The 14,164-nt window shown below is 36.4% G+C and overlaps 1 protein-coding gene across 1 annotated transcript in view; it reads right to left on the bottom strand.

Moving 5' to 3' along the window:
- The window catches only part of CLVS2 (clavesin 2), a 77,237-nt gene that overhangs the window by 57,730 nt on the left and 5,343 nt on the right, over positions 1-14,164 (bottom strand). Inside the window, exon 3 of the mRNA XM_019030243.4 lies at positions 4,383-4,557. Within this exon, the coding sequence (XP_018885788.1) occupies positions 4,383-4,557 (175 nt within the window). The remainder of the gene's footprint in view (positions 1-4,382; positions 4,558-14,164) is intronic.

Here is a 14,164-nt window from a genome sequence, read left to right as displayed (position 1 = left end):
GAAACAAGATTCACGAAAGACATTGGCCTTTGGAGTCAGACAACCAGGACTCAAGCCTTGAGGTCAGCTGAGAAAACTTGATTAAGCATCTTAAACTCCTCAAAGTTTCATTTCCTATCCTATAAAAATGAGACTATTATAATTATTTCAAAGGTGGTATGGGGTTCTCCAGATCTAACTTCTCTTTCCTTTGATCTAAGTCAGTTCATTTATCCAAAGGATGTTTCCAAATCAGAGAAGTGATTAGGATGCGTTCCTGTCCCAAACCTCCCTATATTTGGAGAGCACAAGCCACACCATATAGTATGCCATAGAGCCAGGGTTCAGCCTGCCCTTCCAGCCTCATCTCTGGTTGTTTTCCTCAATTCATTTCCCATTCTAGCCATGTTAATACAGATTCATCCTGTGTTTTCAGCCCCCTATAGCTGCATGTTTGTTCAGAGTACTTCCCCAATGTTGCTCTGATCAGTATGTCCTACCTGTTTTTGTCCACTTAGCAAACTTTCACTCAACTTTCAAAGCCAAGGATATCTCCACAATCCTCACCTTTCCAGCTATGCCTAGAGCTTCTTCCAAAAGAAACAAAGGTGAAATTTCACCAGGTGAAACAATCTCATTCTTTGCTTCTAACATGAAAATGTATTTTATTTGACACCCAACATAAAAATATCTAGATGCTATTTAACTACAGAAAAATTGTAGAAAAGACTGCAGTCTGTGTATCTAAAGTCTGAGCACCAAAAGAATACTATGGTATTATTCAGATTCCCAAAGTCATTCAACTTTAATTCATCACAGTTTATGTAGTCACTGACTTGTGAGAAAGGCAGTGCACATCCAGAAAAATATGGCACCTGAAAAATGAGCTGATCCACATCAATTACTTTAATCATTGATATTACCTGCCAGGTAGAAGACGTATCATTTCTAATAGAATAACACTTGAAAATTGGTATAAATGAATAGACTGAGATTCAAACAGGTGCCCAAGTATTTGATGCATGGCAGGGTTGCCATCCAAATCCTGTTCTGTCTGCCTTTAGAAGCTTTTCTATTTCTACCCTCCCACATTGTCCCTTAATTGATCTTATACTATATTCATGTATGAATATATATAATAATGGTTCATGTATCTTTATACAAGGTATATGGTGCTATCTCTAGCCAGGTCACTTTAAATACTGTTGCTTAAGAAAAAAAAAGTCAGGAAACAACAGGTGCTGGAGAGGATGTGGAGAAATAGGAACACTTTTACACTGTTGGTGGGACTGTAAACTAGTTCAACCATTGTGGAAGTCAGTGTGGCGATCCCTCAGGGATCTTGAACTAGAAATACCATTTGACCCAGCCATCCCATTACTGGGTATATACCCAAAGGATTTTAAATCATGCTGCTATAAAGACACATGCACACGTATGTTTATAGCGGCAACATTCACAATAGCAAAGACTTGGAACCAACCTAAATGTCCAACAACGATAGACTGGATTAAGAAAATGTAGCACGTATACACCATAGAATACTATGCATCCATAAAAAAATGATGAGTTCATGTCCTTTGTAGGGACATGGATGAAAACTGGAAACCATTATTCTCAGCAAACTATCACAAGGATAAAAAACCAAACATTGCATGTTCTCACTCATAGGTGGGAATTGAACAATGAGAACACATGGACACAGGAAGGGGAACATCACACACTGGAGCCTGTTGTGGGGTGGGGGGAGGAGGGAGGGATAGCATTAGGAGATATACCTAATGCTAAATGACGAGTTAATGGGTGCAGCACACCAACATGGCACATGTATACATATGTAACTAACCTGCACGTTGTGCACATGTACCCTAAAACTTAAAGTATAATAATAATAAAATAAAAAAATAAAATAAAATGCAAAAAAAAGTAGTTTTATGATGTGGATTGATAGGTTACAGCCAACTCAAGAGAAAAAGAGACAAGGAGTCCTCAAAACAGAGTTACATCCCATTCATAATGCACGTAAGTTTCCTCTCTGGCTGCTAGATTGATAGCCTTTCTTATTTTTGGTTCAATCCCCTATAATATTTTTTGTGTTTTTCTAAATAAAGGTGACATGATAGCAGAATTATGGCATAAGTTCTAATTGACTTATTTAAAATCTTCTCATTTCTTCATTTTACTGACTAACTGGAAGAGGTTTATTACTGTTGTGGTGTTGATGGTCTTGGCATGGTGGTGGCTGTGTTTAGCAACCTAAAACTGTGTGTGTATCTTTACTTCAAACATTTTGTGGTCTTATGTTGATATTGAAAAAAATGTTTATTCATATTCTGAATGAAACATATAGTGGTACACAATATTTGTCACATAGCAAATGCAAAGTAAAACAGTGACTTGATTTAAAAAGTCAGAAAGTGTTACTTCAGTACGAGACTAAATATGAGATCATGCATGTCACAACGGAATATTTCTAGCAATCCTATATTCTTATTCAGAATTACCATTGTTTTTAGATATACATATAGTAGACACAGACACAGATACAGACACAGACATAGGTTATAGATGTAATTATATAGCATTAAAAAGTCAATTTGAACTTAAAATAAAAATGAGTTTAAAGGTTAGTAACACATCAAATCTATTCCCAGGAAGAGCTTTTTTCTCTTAAGTGGCTTCTTAATTGGAAATTAGGAGGAATCAACCCTTCTTACTCTGTCTTGTGTTCTGGGAAAAAGGAGAAAGGGGCTGAGATATTTGTGGGGAACAGAGAGAAGGCAGCTCCAAATGTGCAGCCATTACAGGTCCATGCAGAGAATGGGATTATTTCCTTCACTAGACATAAGCACAGAGGTTTCATCTGAGTGTAGTTCCTTGGTGTTCACAGGTAGCACTTAAAGAACTTCTGATAGTAGTTACAGCTAACAAGGAAGCTCCCAAACATCTCCAAATTGTCAGTTTGTTCTCCTGCAATGACTTATCACAGTATTATTAAAAAACTCCATAAAGTAGGTTGGAAAATAGCAAGAGTCTATTCTTGAGGTGTTTTATTTTAATTTCTTGGGAAAAAAAAAAATATGAGTTCTCCAGTCCTTCAGGAGCTGAAGGCCTAGCCTAGCTCTAGTGCAAAGAGAAGGCACAGGTTAAACAGGGATAACAATTATAAAAGGCTAGGTTACCATTCTGTGTTAGGTAACATAGTGGGTGGTAACCAATCTTGTTCACAAACTGAAGAACACCATATACATTGCTGGAAAAAGGGCAGAGTTAGGACTGATTCTATATGATATACACATTTCCAAACATGCATTATCTTATGCTCTCTACCATCCTGTATTAACCGTCCCTGTGGAGGTTTTTAAAAAAGCATTGTTTAAGATAAGAGAGGAGCAAGGCTGTCTCACCAAGAGCAAGTCAGGAAGCCTACATCAGGAAAAACCTATATGGAGAAGAAACATCAGTGTGTCTTATTCAGTCCAGAGGCAGAAATTGAAGATTTCCAGCACCTGGAAAAGTTGCCCACTTTTAAGAGGTCAGCAGTTATCAATTTAGGTGTGTATAGATGCAGTCAGAAATTACTAATGAGTAAAAATCTAGATGACTTGGGCTTACTCAACATTGATGCCCCAGTCTAATGAATTACATCACTCAAGGACTAACTTGCAAATATTTTTAGAAGTTTAAAATCAATTCCATAAGTATTGTACACAAAGTAGCATAAAGCAAAGAGAGAGAATAGAAGGACACCCTGGAAGTTAAAAGCAACTTGACAATAGCAGGTTTATGACATACCACTAAATAATAATATGTTTCCCATCTTCTAATTCCCAAGTAGTTAAACATTACTCACTGGAAGAAGCACTATTCCTATATAAATTCCATGTGACAGCCCCTCCCACTCACAAAAAAACCCAATGAAGTCTAAAGAAAATTTCAGAGAGATGATCTTTGCATCTTAGAGACCAAAAAACATATTGATTGACTTTCCAACAGTTGAACATATTGCTGATCATATCCCAAATTCACCAGGTTAAATGAAATAATGAAGAAAATATTTAGCTAATTAATAGGCACAGAAAAAAGAAACAAAAACAAGCCCAAATAGCTAATCATTACAATCTAAAAAATGTTGCTTGTTCTGATTTTCAGATTAAAAATCTCAGCTCATTACCTGTATTTACGTTTAGACAGGGAGCTCTGTACTAGTGTCACAAACTCTCTTCCTTCAGCATTTCTTCTATAATCCTTTCTTCAGTTAGTATTTTAATGTTTGTGCTCAACAACTACAAATTTTTTTTGTTTTTGTTATGCTGTAAGTAAGACATTTTTTCATTCTAACACATTAGACAAGAGAAGTCAAACACAAGAGACCAAGGAAGTAGGTAATTTCCATATCCTACCTGCAGGCCTTCAATAGCTAATCGCAGCATACTTGGTGTGAGTTTAGAGGCTTGCTTGAAAGTGAAGTTACTCCAGTCTATGATCAAAACAAACCCATTCACTTGAAGCTCAGGATCTTCAATCATGGCTTCTAAAGAAAGTAAGATGGCACGCAAAATATCCACCAGTGTGTACCTATCGGCGACAGAAAAGTACTAAATTAGGTCTGACAACCACTTTTCCAAAAAGCTATAAAATATTTTCTAGCACACTAAAAATTCACTTTAAAATACCTTCAGAATCTTAAGGAAATAATTTTGTTTAAAAACCTATTTTAGGAAGAGGTTTAATTTATATGTACTCCAAGAACATAATCGAATTTAACATGTATTCTGCCCAAACAAATGGAAATGCTTTTTCATATTTTATCATCATTTAGTTTACCTCCAGGCCTTCTTATGATTTTCTAAAATCTCATTCAACTAACCCAAAACCAGGCATCACACGTTTTAAGTGGTTCAAGAATGCCATCAGTAGTATTGACATTTCATATCTTCGTATTTGAAAAAACTGAGAATGAGATTTGAGTGAGTCTCATCAATAAATGAAAACACTGTACATGACAGCTATCAATAAAAGTTACTCAATTCAAATTACTTGTATTGAGTTTGTATCATAAAGAAAAGGAAAGGTGGTAGGGATAGAAAGAGAAGGAGATAAATATAAATAAATGTGGGAAAAGTCATGGAAATTTACCTACAATAATAGAAACCATCCTAATTCAAGGGTTGGATCTTTTTTTGTTTTGTTTTGTTTTGTTTTGTTTTCTGCTTTTCACCTTAGCAGGTTAGTTCCTGAAACGTTCCAGTAACCCAATAAATGCTCTTTATATTACTGTGAAAGTGACTTGACTAGAGTAGAAAGACACTGGTTGGAGATTAAGACACTGCTTCAATGGAGGCAACGGAACTAAGAACAAAAATAAGAAGCCAAATTTGAGTGGCATTTTAGACAATCTTGTTATACTGTGACAATGTGAGGACTGAAATTAGGGAAGAGTAAAAAATGACACATATTTTAGCTTCAGAGCCTGAATACACAGTAAAATTTTTAATCAATATCAATAATGCAAAAATAGAATACTATTGGAAATGGCTGGGAATACAAAGTTTTGAATAGAACTTACTGTATTTGAGAAACATGTAGTATACCCAGAGAGGTATATCAAGCAAGCTTCTGAAACAAATGGATCCTAAACTCAGGGGAGAGCTCAAAACTGAAAATTCTGGAATTAAAAGCTTATAGACTCTAAGTTCAATGAAGTGAAGGAGGTAATGCAGTCAGAGCTAAGAGAAATATCAGATAATTATTCTAAAAAGGGAATCCCTAGAAATCTCAGCACTTTAAGAGGAGTGAGAAATTTTATGGAAGATGTTAACAATTTCAATTTTTATACACCTTGCATTTTAAGTTTTTTCTCCGGACACACTCAGGAGAGATTTCAGGAATAGCTAGAGAAAGAGATCTGGACCTCAGGGAAGAGGCAGGATGGGGAGGGGAGTGGATTAGGAGTTGAAATCATTCCCATTTAGTGGAAATGATGAGTTCGTTAGGAAGGCAGTATGATACAGTGAAGATATATGAGGGAGTAGGTCTATTTTTACTTCTAAAAACACTTGGATGTGCTAGGAGAAAGCATAGTAGTTCAGAAAGGAAAGAATAATTAACATTAGCACTTCAGGCAATTTCTCACCATTTCAGGACCTCATTTCTTCACCTGTAAAATCAGCAGTTTGGAACAGAATCTTGTTTAGAATCCTAGCATTAATCAGGCACAGGGCATGGTGTCAGAAGACTTCAAGATGCAATCTCTGCCCGGCGCCTCATTAGCCATATGGTCCTGGATATGTCGCTGATTTATAATTCTGAGGATCAGTTAACTGTCCCTATCTCATTCTATTCTCATTATCTCATTGGCCATGTTTGGGGGAGGGCTGGGGGCAGCACCAGAGAGTCATCAAAGAGATGACTCAGGTGAAAACATTTGTACAATTTTGCACAGTTCTCGGTATAAACAGGTGTTCAGTAAATGTTGGTTGGAATACACACATAGCATACTTTTTGTTAGAATGATAAGCACAGATATAGTTTACTAGGCAGAATATAAATCAGAAATGATCATCTTTAGGATAGGCTATTAGTATTATAAAAGGCGAAAGTCAAAAGGCCTAGGGATACAGCATCCAAAAAACTATCTGAATGTATAAAATAAAACTTTTTATAGAGCTCTACTATGTATTTGTTATTAAATCTCTGAAACATGTGTGGGTGAACACCTTTAAAAGTCCCTTTATGGCTGGCCTACCTCCATTTTAAACATAATGGCCTGACACACTGTCAGGACCTGAAACCTATAAACACAGGCATTGGAAGGTTGGAGCAGGAAGACTGTATTTCTGGTTGAAATTCAGACCCCCACCAAAAAATAAAGTTTTAATTTCTGAAATTCATAATAATATCATGGTGAAGAAAATTAAGGATTCAAAAAGTCCAACTTCAAAGGTTTCCCTCATTATGAGGTTGACCATTCTTATGTTATCCATAAGAAATCAAATAGCATTAATACCAAAATGCCATTAAATAAAATTTAAATTTGAAATCAGCTTTGGAAGGATGATACATTGTATGTAGTAAAAATTAATCAAGGTACCAGTAAGGACTGAAAACAAGAGGCAATGTGTTTTAAATAACACACTTGAAGTATGGTTCTCCTAAACTGTTTCAAAATCAAGATAAACGTTGATACACATATCATTATTCCAAAGGAAATAATATAACGCAAATCCCAAAATCAGCAATGCAGAAAAGTAGTTTGCAAAATTATCAAGAGTAAGTCTAACCACCTTTTTTGAATTCAATATCTGGCTCCAAGAAGAGAATCAAATGATTTTTATAAAAATCACATTAATTTAGAAGTTTAGAAAAAGAAACATAAAAATACACTAGCTAACTCCATTCAATGGGCAGGTCAAAACCACTCTTAACTCCACTTCTCTGTTGTCAAACATCTCACATTATTACCATTAGCAGCTCAGCAGGCTATTCCTCAGCAGAACAGTACTACACAGGATCTTGCCAGAATCTGTAAAATATCTTCCAAAGAAATGTAGCATCTATGAATTTTATCTCTTCAGGACTCCTGCCATACTCTCCTTTTTAAAATTATTTTAACTGTTATAATTTACAAATTAGAGGTCACTACAATGAAATACTCTACTTGTTCACGTTTGGGGCTTACATTGAAATTGTGTGAGTTCCACCATTGTTATTCTTCTCTTGTATGCTGAAAGAAAGCTATAAATCAAGACTAGCACATAATTGCAGCTCTTGACTCCTGATTGTGCTTCTCAAAATAGCATTAAGTAAAATTTGAATTTGTGAAAAGAATGCTGTGTAGCATGTAGTAAGAAGAAATCATGACACCAATAAGAAATTTAACAACTGACACCAGACTATGTAGAATACTGCTCTTGAAAAGAATAAAAGCTGCTAGAACACATAAAAAACATATGGAGCAGACTTTAATACCCATAGCAACTATGTACTACCTGTGCAATCAGAAGGAAAACATCTAATATCTCTTGAAATTTTTCAGTTATGAAATCAGTCTTCCTTGCACAGTAGGATATATATTCATGAATTAATTATTTGGGGCATGTTTATGTAACTTAAAAGCCTTTTTTAAAGCAAAACTCACAGCTATTAAAAAATACAAAATAAAATGGGGATCCTTGATTATTTGTCTAATCGCAGCTTAGTCTCATACACCTTGAAGTTACTGAACTTTTCTAAGTCTCCATTTTCTCTTTTAAAAATGATGATAATAATAGTTACCTCATAGGACAGAATGTAAACTACTTAGCCCAATGGGTAGCACATAGCAAACAATAAACGTTAACTTCTACGACTTCTACAATTGTATGACTTTTGCTTTTTCAACAATCACATATTCCATACTTGCTTTTTGTACTTTTTAACCACTTAATCTTAACTTCATAGAATTATTGTGAGGACAAAATGAAACGAAACAATATATGTAAAGTTTTTAACAGTACTTGACATATAATAGAAACCATAAATATTTTCTGCGATTATTGCTGTTGAAACTCTTCTATTTGGTTCTGTGACGCTGCACTGAACTTTTTTTCCTTCCACTTTTCTGGTCAGTCTATTATCTTTCATCTTTGGTTCCCTGCTGCGATCATCCAAATGTAGAAATAAGACTTTGTTCCCCTGCTGTCATCATATAGTATCTCCTGGAGTTACCAAATCATGCCCTCATCCCCTTGGCCAATACATTGGTGACGGCTCGATATCCACATAGCTAGTGTCAGTCCTGTGCAACATCCTCATCTTTCTAGTTGCCATCTGAACATCAGCACCTTAGTGACTCCTTGCTACCTGACATATATTAGTGTAAATCAATTTAGTGTCTCCCATTTTCCTCTGGGATTGCGTACATTAATCAATTAATGAAGAATCATTCTCAAATATTCCCTTTCCTTCTCCCTCTACATTTATTCACCAAGTCCTAAATTTTTTTTGTCTTTTATATATTTATACATCTTTGGCATCTAACTCTTTCTACTAGAGTCCTAGCTTTATTTCCTAATATAATGGCACTTGTGTCTCTTTTTCTTTCTCTCCCATCTTTCTCTTCCAGAAATCTTGCCTACCCTCTATTGTGAGATAAATTGTCCTAAAACATTAATTGGCCTGAAAAATTGTCCTGCACACGACACCACTCCCTCATGGCTCTTTCAAAACTGCACCATTCCCTTAATAACCATACTTCTTGTTTTGTACACCCAAGCATAGGCTCACCCCAGCTGTCAAGGTCTTGTCATATTCAACCCCCAACAAGCTGGTACACTCCGATGCTTTATGTTCACTTAAATCTAGGGGAACATTCCCCTTCCTTTTCACCTCACCTAAGTTCTACCCTCCTCTGGGCCCGCCACCAGCTTTCCCTGCTCTGCAAGATTGTCTCGACCTGCTGGAGACCTCAGCGCCCTCTCTCTCATATTCTGAAATTATAGTGCTTCAGTGTTTGTTCTATAGCCCGACATATAAGCTTAGCTTAAAAACTCTTTCACTGTTTGATACCACTTTCTATCTTCAGCACCAAATACTGTTCGCTGCACACTGTGGGTGCACAATAATATATGTTAAAATCAAACTATTTCCCAAGGGCATAGACCATGCTGCTTTATTTTACCTATATCTACATTTACAGTCATCAAAGTGCCATAATGGCATCACTTAAATATAACATTCACTTAAGGCTTCCCTGTCAGCCCAATACAAAACATGCTCCTGGACCAGAAAGAGGACAAGAGCCTTGTCCTGCCACACTGTGGAGGGGTGGCACCCTGCCTGCAACCAGGAGCCCCCTCAATTTTTTAGATCAGAGAAGCTTCTTCTCCTGCCTCTGGCCATGCAATTTTTTTGGTGACTACCTGACCCATGCTTCTTTCCTGGGGTTCTCAGCATCTCCTCCTTTACCACAGCTTTCAATCAGTGCAAAGATCAACTTAATGACAAATAGGTCATATCCCTCTACTTTTCAACCTTTTCAGCATGACAAGAAAAAACTAGCATCTTGGCATCGCATTGAGCAGCATAACACCAGCAATTTCTCTTTGTCACTAAATCAATCAGCCATTATTAAATTCTTTATTAAGGCTTCCCCCACCCCTCAGTTTTCATTAAGCCACATTTTCTAATGTCTGAAGCACTTCATAGTAGAAGGTGCTAGGGGGAGGGAAAAAAGGAGAAAAATTACCTTTATTAATGCCTCAGGGTATTATTAGTGGTAAAGCTGATGAAGCCTTCTAGGTGTTTTATATTACTGAGTGGTAATAATAACAATATGTCTATCTGGGTAATAGTTTAAGATTTCCAAAGCAATTTCAAATGCATTATCTTAATCTCAAAACAATTGCAAAATCTCTGAGCTGGATTTGTTCTTATTATTTTACAGATGAGGACAGAGGGTCTCAGAGAAAATTAAACAGTTTGCTTTAAATCACCTTAGGAAAAACGGGGAACCTAGATTCGAAGCCAAATCTTTCTGATACCACATAGACCAGTGCTCTTTCCCTCTCCATGGTGCCTCCTATTCAGAACAGAGTTTGATGAATAGATAATTGGTCTTTTGTTTGTTTGTTTTTTTGTTTTTGTTTTTGTTATGTTTGGAGATGGAGTTTTGCTCTTGTCGCCCAGGCTGGAGTGCAATGGCACGATCTCAGCTCACTGAAACCTCCACCTCCTGGGTTCAAGTGATTCTCTTGCCTCGGCCTCCCAAGTAGCTGGGATTACAGGCGCCCGCCACCAGGCCTGGCTAATTTTTGTATTTTTAGTAGAGACGGGGTTTCACCATGTTGGCCAGGCTGGTATCCAACCCCTGACCTCAGGTGATCTACCCGCCTTGGCCTCCCAAAGTGCTGGCATTACAGGCGTGAGCCACCGTCCCTGGCCTGGTCTGCTTTTTCATGGTAGCATAATATATATGTCAGAAAATAGGAGATCAGGAAGTCAGTATTCTGGCACTCTCCAGCCTCACCACAATAGGGAGCTTTGGTGGAGGAAAAGCAATAAGACATCCTTAGGACTCAGAATAAGAAATGGCTAAATCTACAATCCCTGGAATAAATATGAACTCTTGAAATTTCATCTGTCTGGCTTGTATTACTGAGCACAGAAGATTAGATGTCTGAGCCTTGCTTTAATTTTACTGCTGTGGGAATGTAGGTGAGTGAGAACAAGAGAATCGTTGGAAATAAAACATCTGCAGGCAAAATGTCTTTCTCTGAAGAAGACAGGTAAAGAAAAAACTTTTGCATCTATTGCCACCAAGAAATAAAATAAAATAAAACAGAATTGTGCTGGGAGAATACAAACACATCAGAAAGGCAATTCTTTTTATCAGGGCCAAGTACTCTAAGCAAACATATAGTTACTAAAGTCTTTGACTTCAGAAAGCTTATTCTTCCATCTTAACGTTCTGTTCCTAATTGCCTGTTTTGTTATATTTAATCGAGATTTTCTAAACCATAGACGGAATTATCTTTAATTATCAGAATTTGATTTTTTTATACATTTGCCTTTCCCTAGATTTAGGTTGGTAACTGTCTACAAACACACACACAAAAAGCGACTAATCCACTTACCAGTCGTATGATCGTGAGTGAAGTACTTAATTGCTACAATACACACAGTAGAATTATTTTGAAATGAATAATGAATAAAATGGAACAATAAATGTTGAATTCAGTTAACCAAGAAGGCAATGTCTTTCCTACACAACACTGAGTAGCCCACAGCTGCCCACCTGTCCCCAGCTTCTAGCACTGGTAAACAGTGTCCTCATTAGCTGCTTATGACCTCTGATAGTTACTCAGCTTTACATGTTTTTTCTTCCCAGAGAGGTTACATATTGCTTAAAAGTACAAAGTATGTGTCTTTATTTGCCCCCAGTACCTACTAAAATGCTATGTACATAACAAATTCTCAACCAAAGTGTATTTTTTTCAATTAATTTGACCAAAATATTAATCACTCAGTTTGTCATATGGTATCATAACGATCCCACATACAGGAGTATCCTTTCCTTCATGTTACAATAATAGTGTAATAGCCACTTACTATAATAGTGAAATAGATGTACCTGCCCTCAGTAAAGTAAGAGAATTTAACATTTCCCACAGAAAGGAGGAGATGTATTAATTTACTAAGGATAACTTCTTAATATACTAACTATTGGCTCATGTTTTAAAATATCTTTGAACATTTCTTTTGAGGCATCCTTTCAGGACACCGTAGTAACCTCAAGTCCTTTGCTTCTCGACCTTGTTTAAAGTTGATTTTGAAACATGAAAATAGCTTGGCTCAGGCCAGCCTTAGTCAATGTCCTACTGAAGGTTGGCACTTGTAGTTTTTGCTGTTATTTCGGGATTATTTTACTAATTATTGCATAATTGCCCCAGTTTTTGGAGATTGTCCTATTTTTGCAGAGATTCATCACCGTATTCCTCCAACATTTCTCAGGACAACTTTTTTTCCTCCCCTATTTGCCATGATATGTACCAAGAGTATAGTTTGGAATAAGTTGCAGATAGCAGAGGATTTGTTAAAAGAGTTTCCCTGAAAGGAAGCAAGATGGAAGCTCTGCTGGGAGAGAAGTCCCATGGAATACATATCTGCCATTTGTGGTTTTGCCCTAACCAGTATCCACCCAAAAGACGGCAAAGCCATGCCTCCGGAATTTTTACGAAAAGGACTCCTAGACTCCAGACTCTGCCAGTAGGTATGACAATGTGAAGCAAAAAGCTGGGAATTATTTAATATGTTAATAAACTGAGAAAAGAATTCTTGAAAAATTAAGCTGAAAAATTAAACTTCTTTTTTTTTTTGCTTTTTTTGTTGTGGAGTAAAAATATTTCTCCATAATTATCTGGATAATTGCCCTGGACTGTTTTAATCTATTCCTGTTCATTTTATTTTATTTTATTTCATTATTTTTAGTACAATTCCAGAGATGAGTAAATCTTTGTGATTGGCATTAATGCACATCTGTGTAGTCTATGGCTATGTTTTAAATTGTAAGTTATCATCACCATAACCTTCTATTCTGAACATTGGCCATATTATTTTAGTAAATGCAAGCATAATCATAATTCAAACTGAACCACAAACAGCAACCATTCATACGATGTTTGCTTTTGAATGAAAAAGCCACACAATAGGAGCAAACTGACAAGTTTTTTGGGCAAATTCCAGGATAAGTTAGAGTATCATATCAATGTCTGACCAATCAGTTTTCTGCCCCTTCCAGAGCTTCACTACTGTAAGTGATAATCAATGTCCACTATGATAAGCCAAAGACCATGCAAGGTGGCCAGTGCCTTCTGGATTGCCACCATACTAAGAATCATTTTGATTCTAACTGTGTTTGTTTTCGAATGGCCATTAACTAGATTCCAGATAAATGGTTGTTTGCTATACTAAAGTTCAGAGAATTACTGAGAATTACTGTTTCTAATGACTATTAACCATATTCCAGATAAATGGTTGTTTGCTGTACTAAAGTATAGTGAAGTATATACTTCTAATGAGATCTAGAGAAATAAAATATGACTTGCAGGCTGACAACTTACAGGTGAACTCTGACACTTCCTATCATCATTATGTTTCAGGTGACACAATTTCACTCGTGAATATCTCCAACAATTATGTGACAGTGGATTTCAATTTCTTAGATACATGCTTGCATGCTCTAGGACCTAGAATGCCATGTACTTTCTTTCTAAGCTTCCTTTTCTCCAGCAGTGTTACCTCTGCTAGCTCATTATCCTCACATTATCCTCACACCTGTTGATAAGATCCTGCTAACCATTTGAAGGTATTTGCTGAGTCCTAAGCAGGTCACTATCATTTAGGAAGGAAAACAATATGCAATACATGGAGGACGAAGGCATCTTTGTGATGCAGTGTAACAGTCAAATCGTTTTTAATTCCATGGCATTTACTTTTGTTGTCAGAAATTATATAAGGCAATCTAATAGGAGATAAAATTATATGAGTCTTTTCCATGGTACAGCTCAATAAATGTAACAGGTCATCTGGGCTTGACCTATTGTTTTTTGGAAGAACCACAGGCCACACTGCAACTCATTTTGACATTTGAGTATTTCCATTTTTTTTTTAGATTTGTTAGAAGGTGGGTACACTGTAAATATTA

This window comes from Gorilla gorilla, chromosome 5 (genome assembly GCF_029281585.2).
Source record: "Gorilla gorilla gorilla isolate KB3781 chromosome 5, NHGRI_mGorGor1-v2.1_pri, whole genome shotgun sequence".
Taxonomy (NCBI): domain Eukaryota; kingdom Metazoa; phylum Chordata; class Mammalia; order Primates; family Hominidae; genus Gorilla; species Gorilla gorilla.
This window is presented reverse-complemented; position numbering and strand designations above follow the sequence as displayed.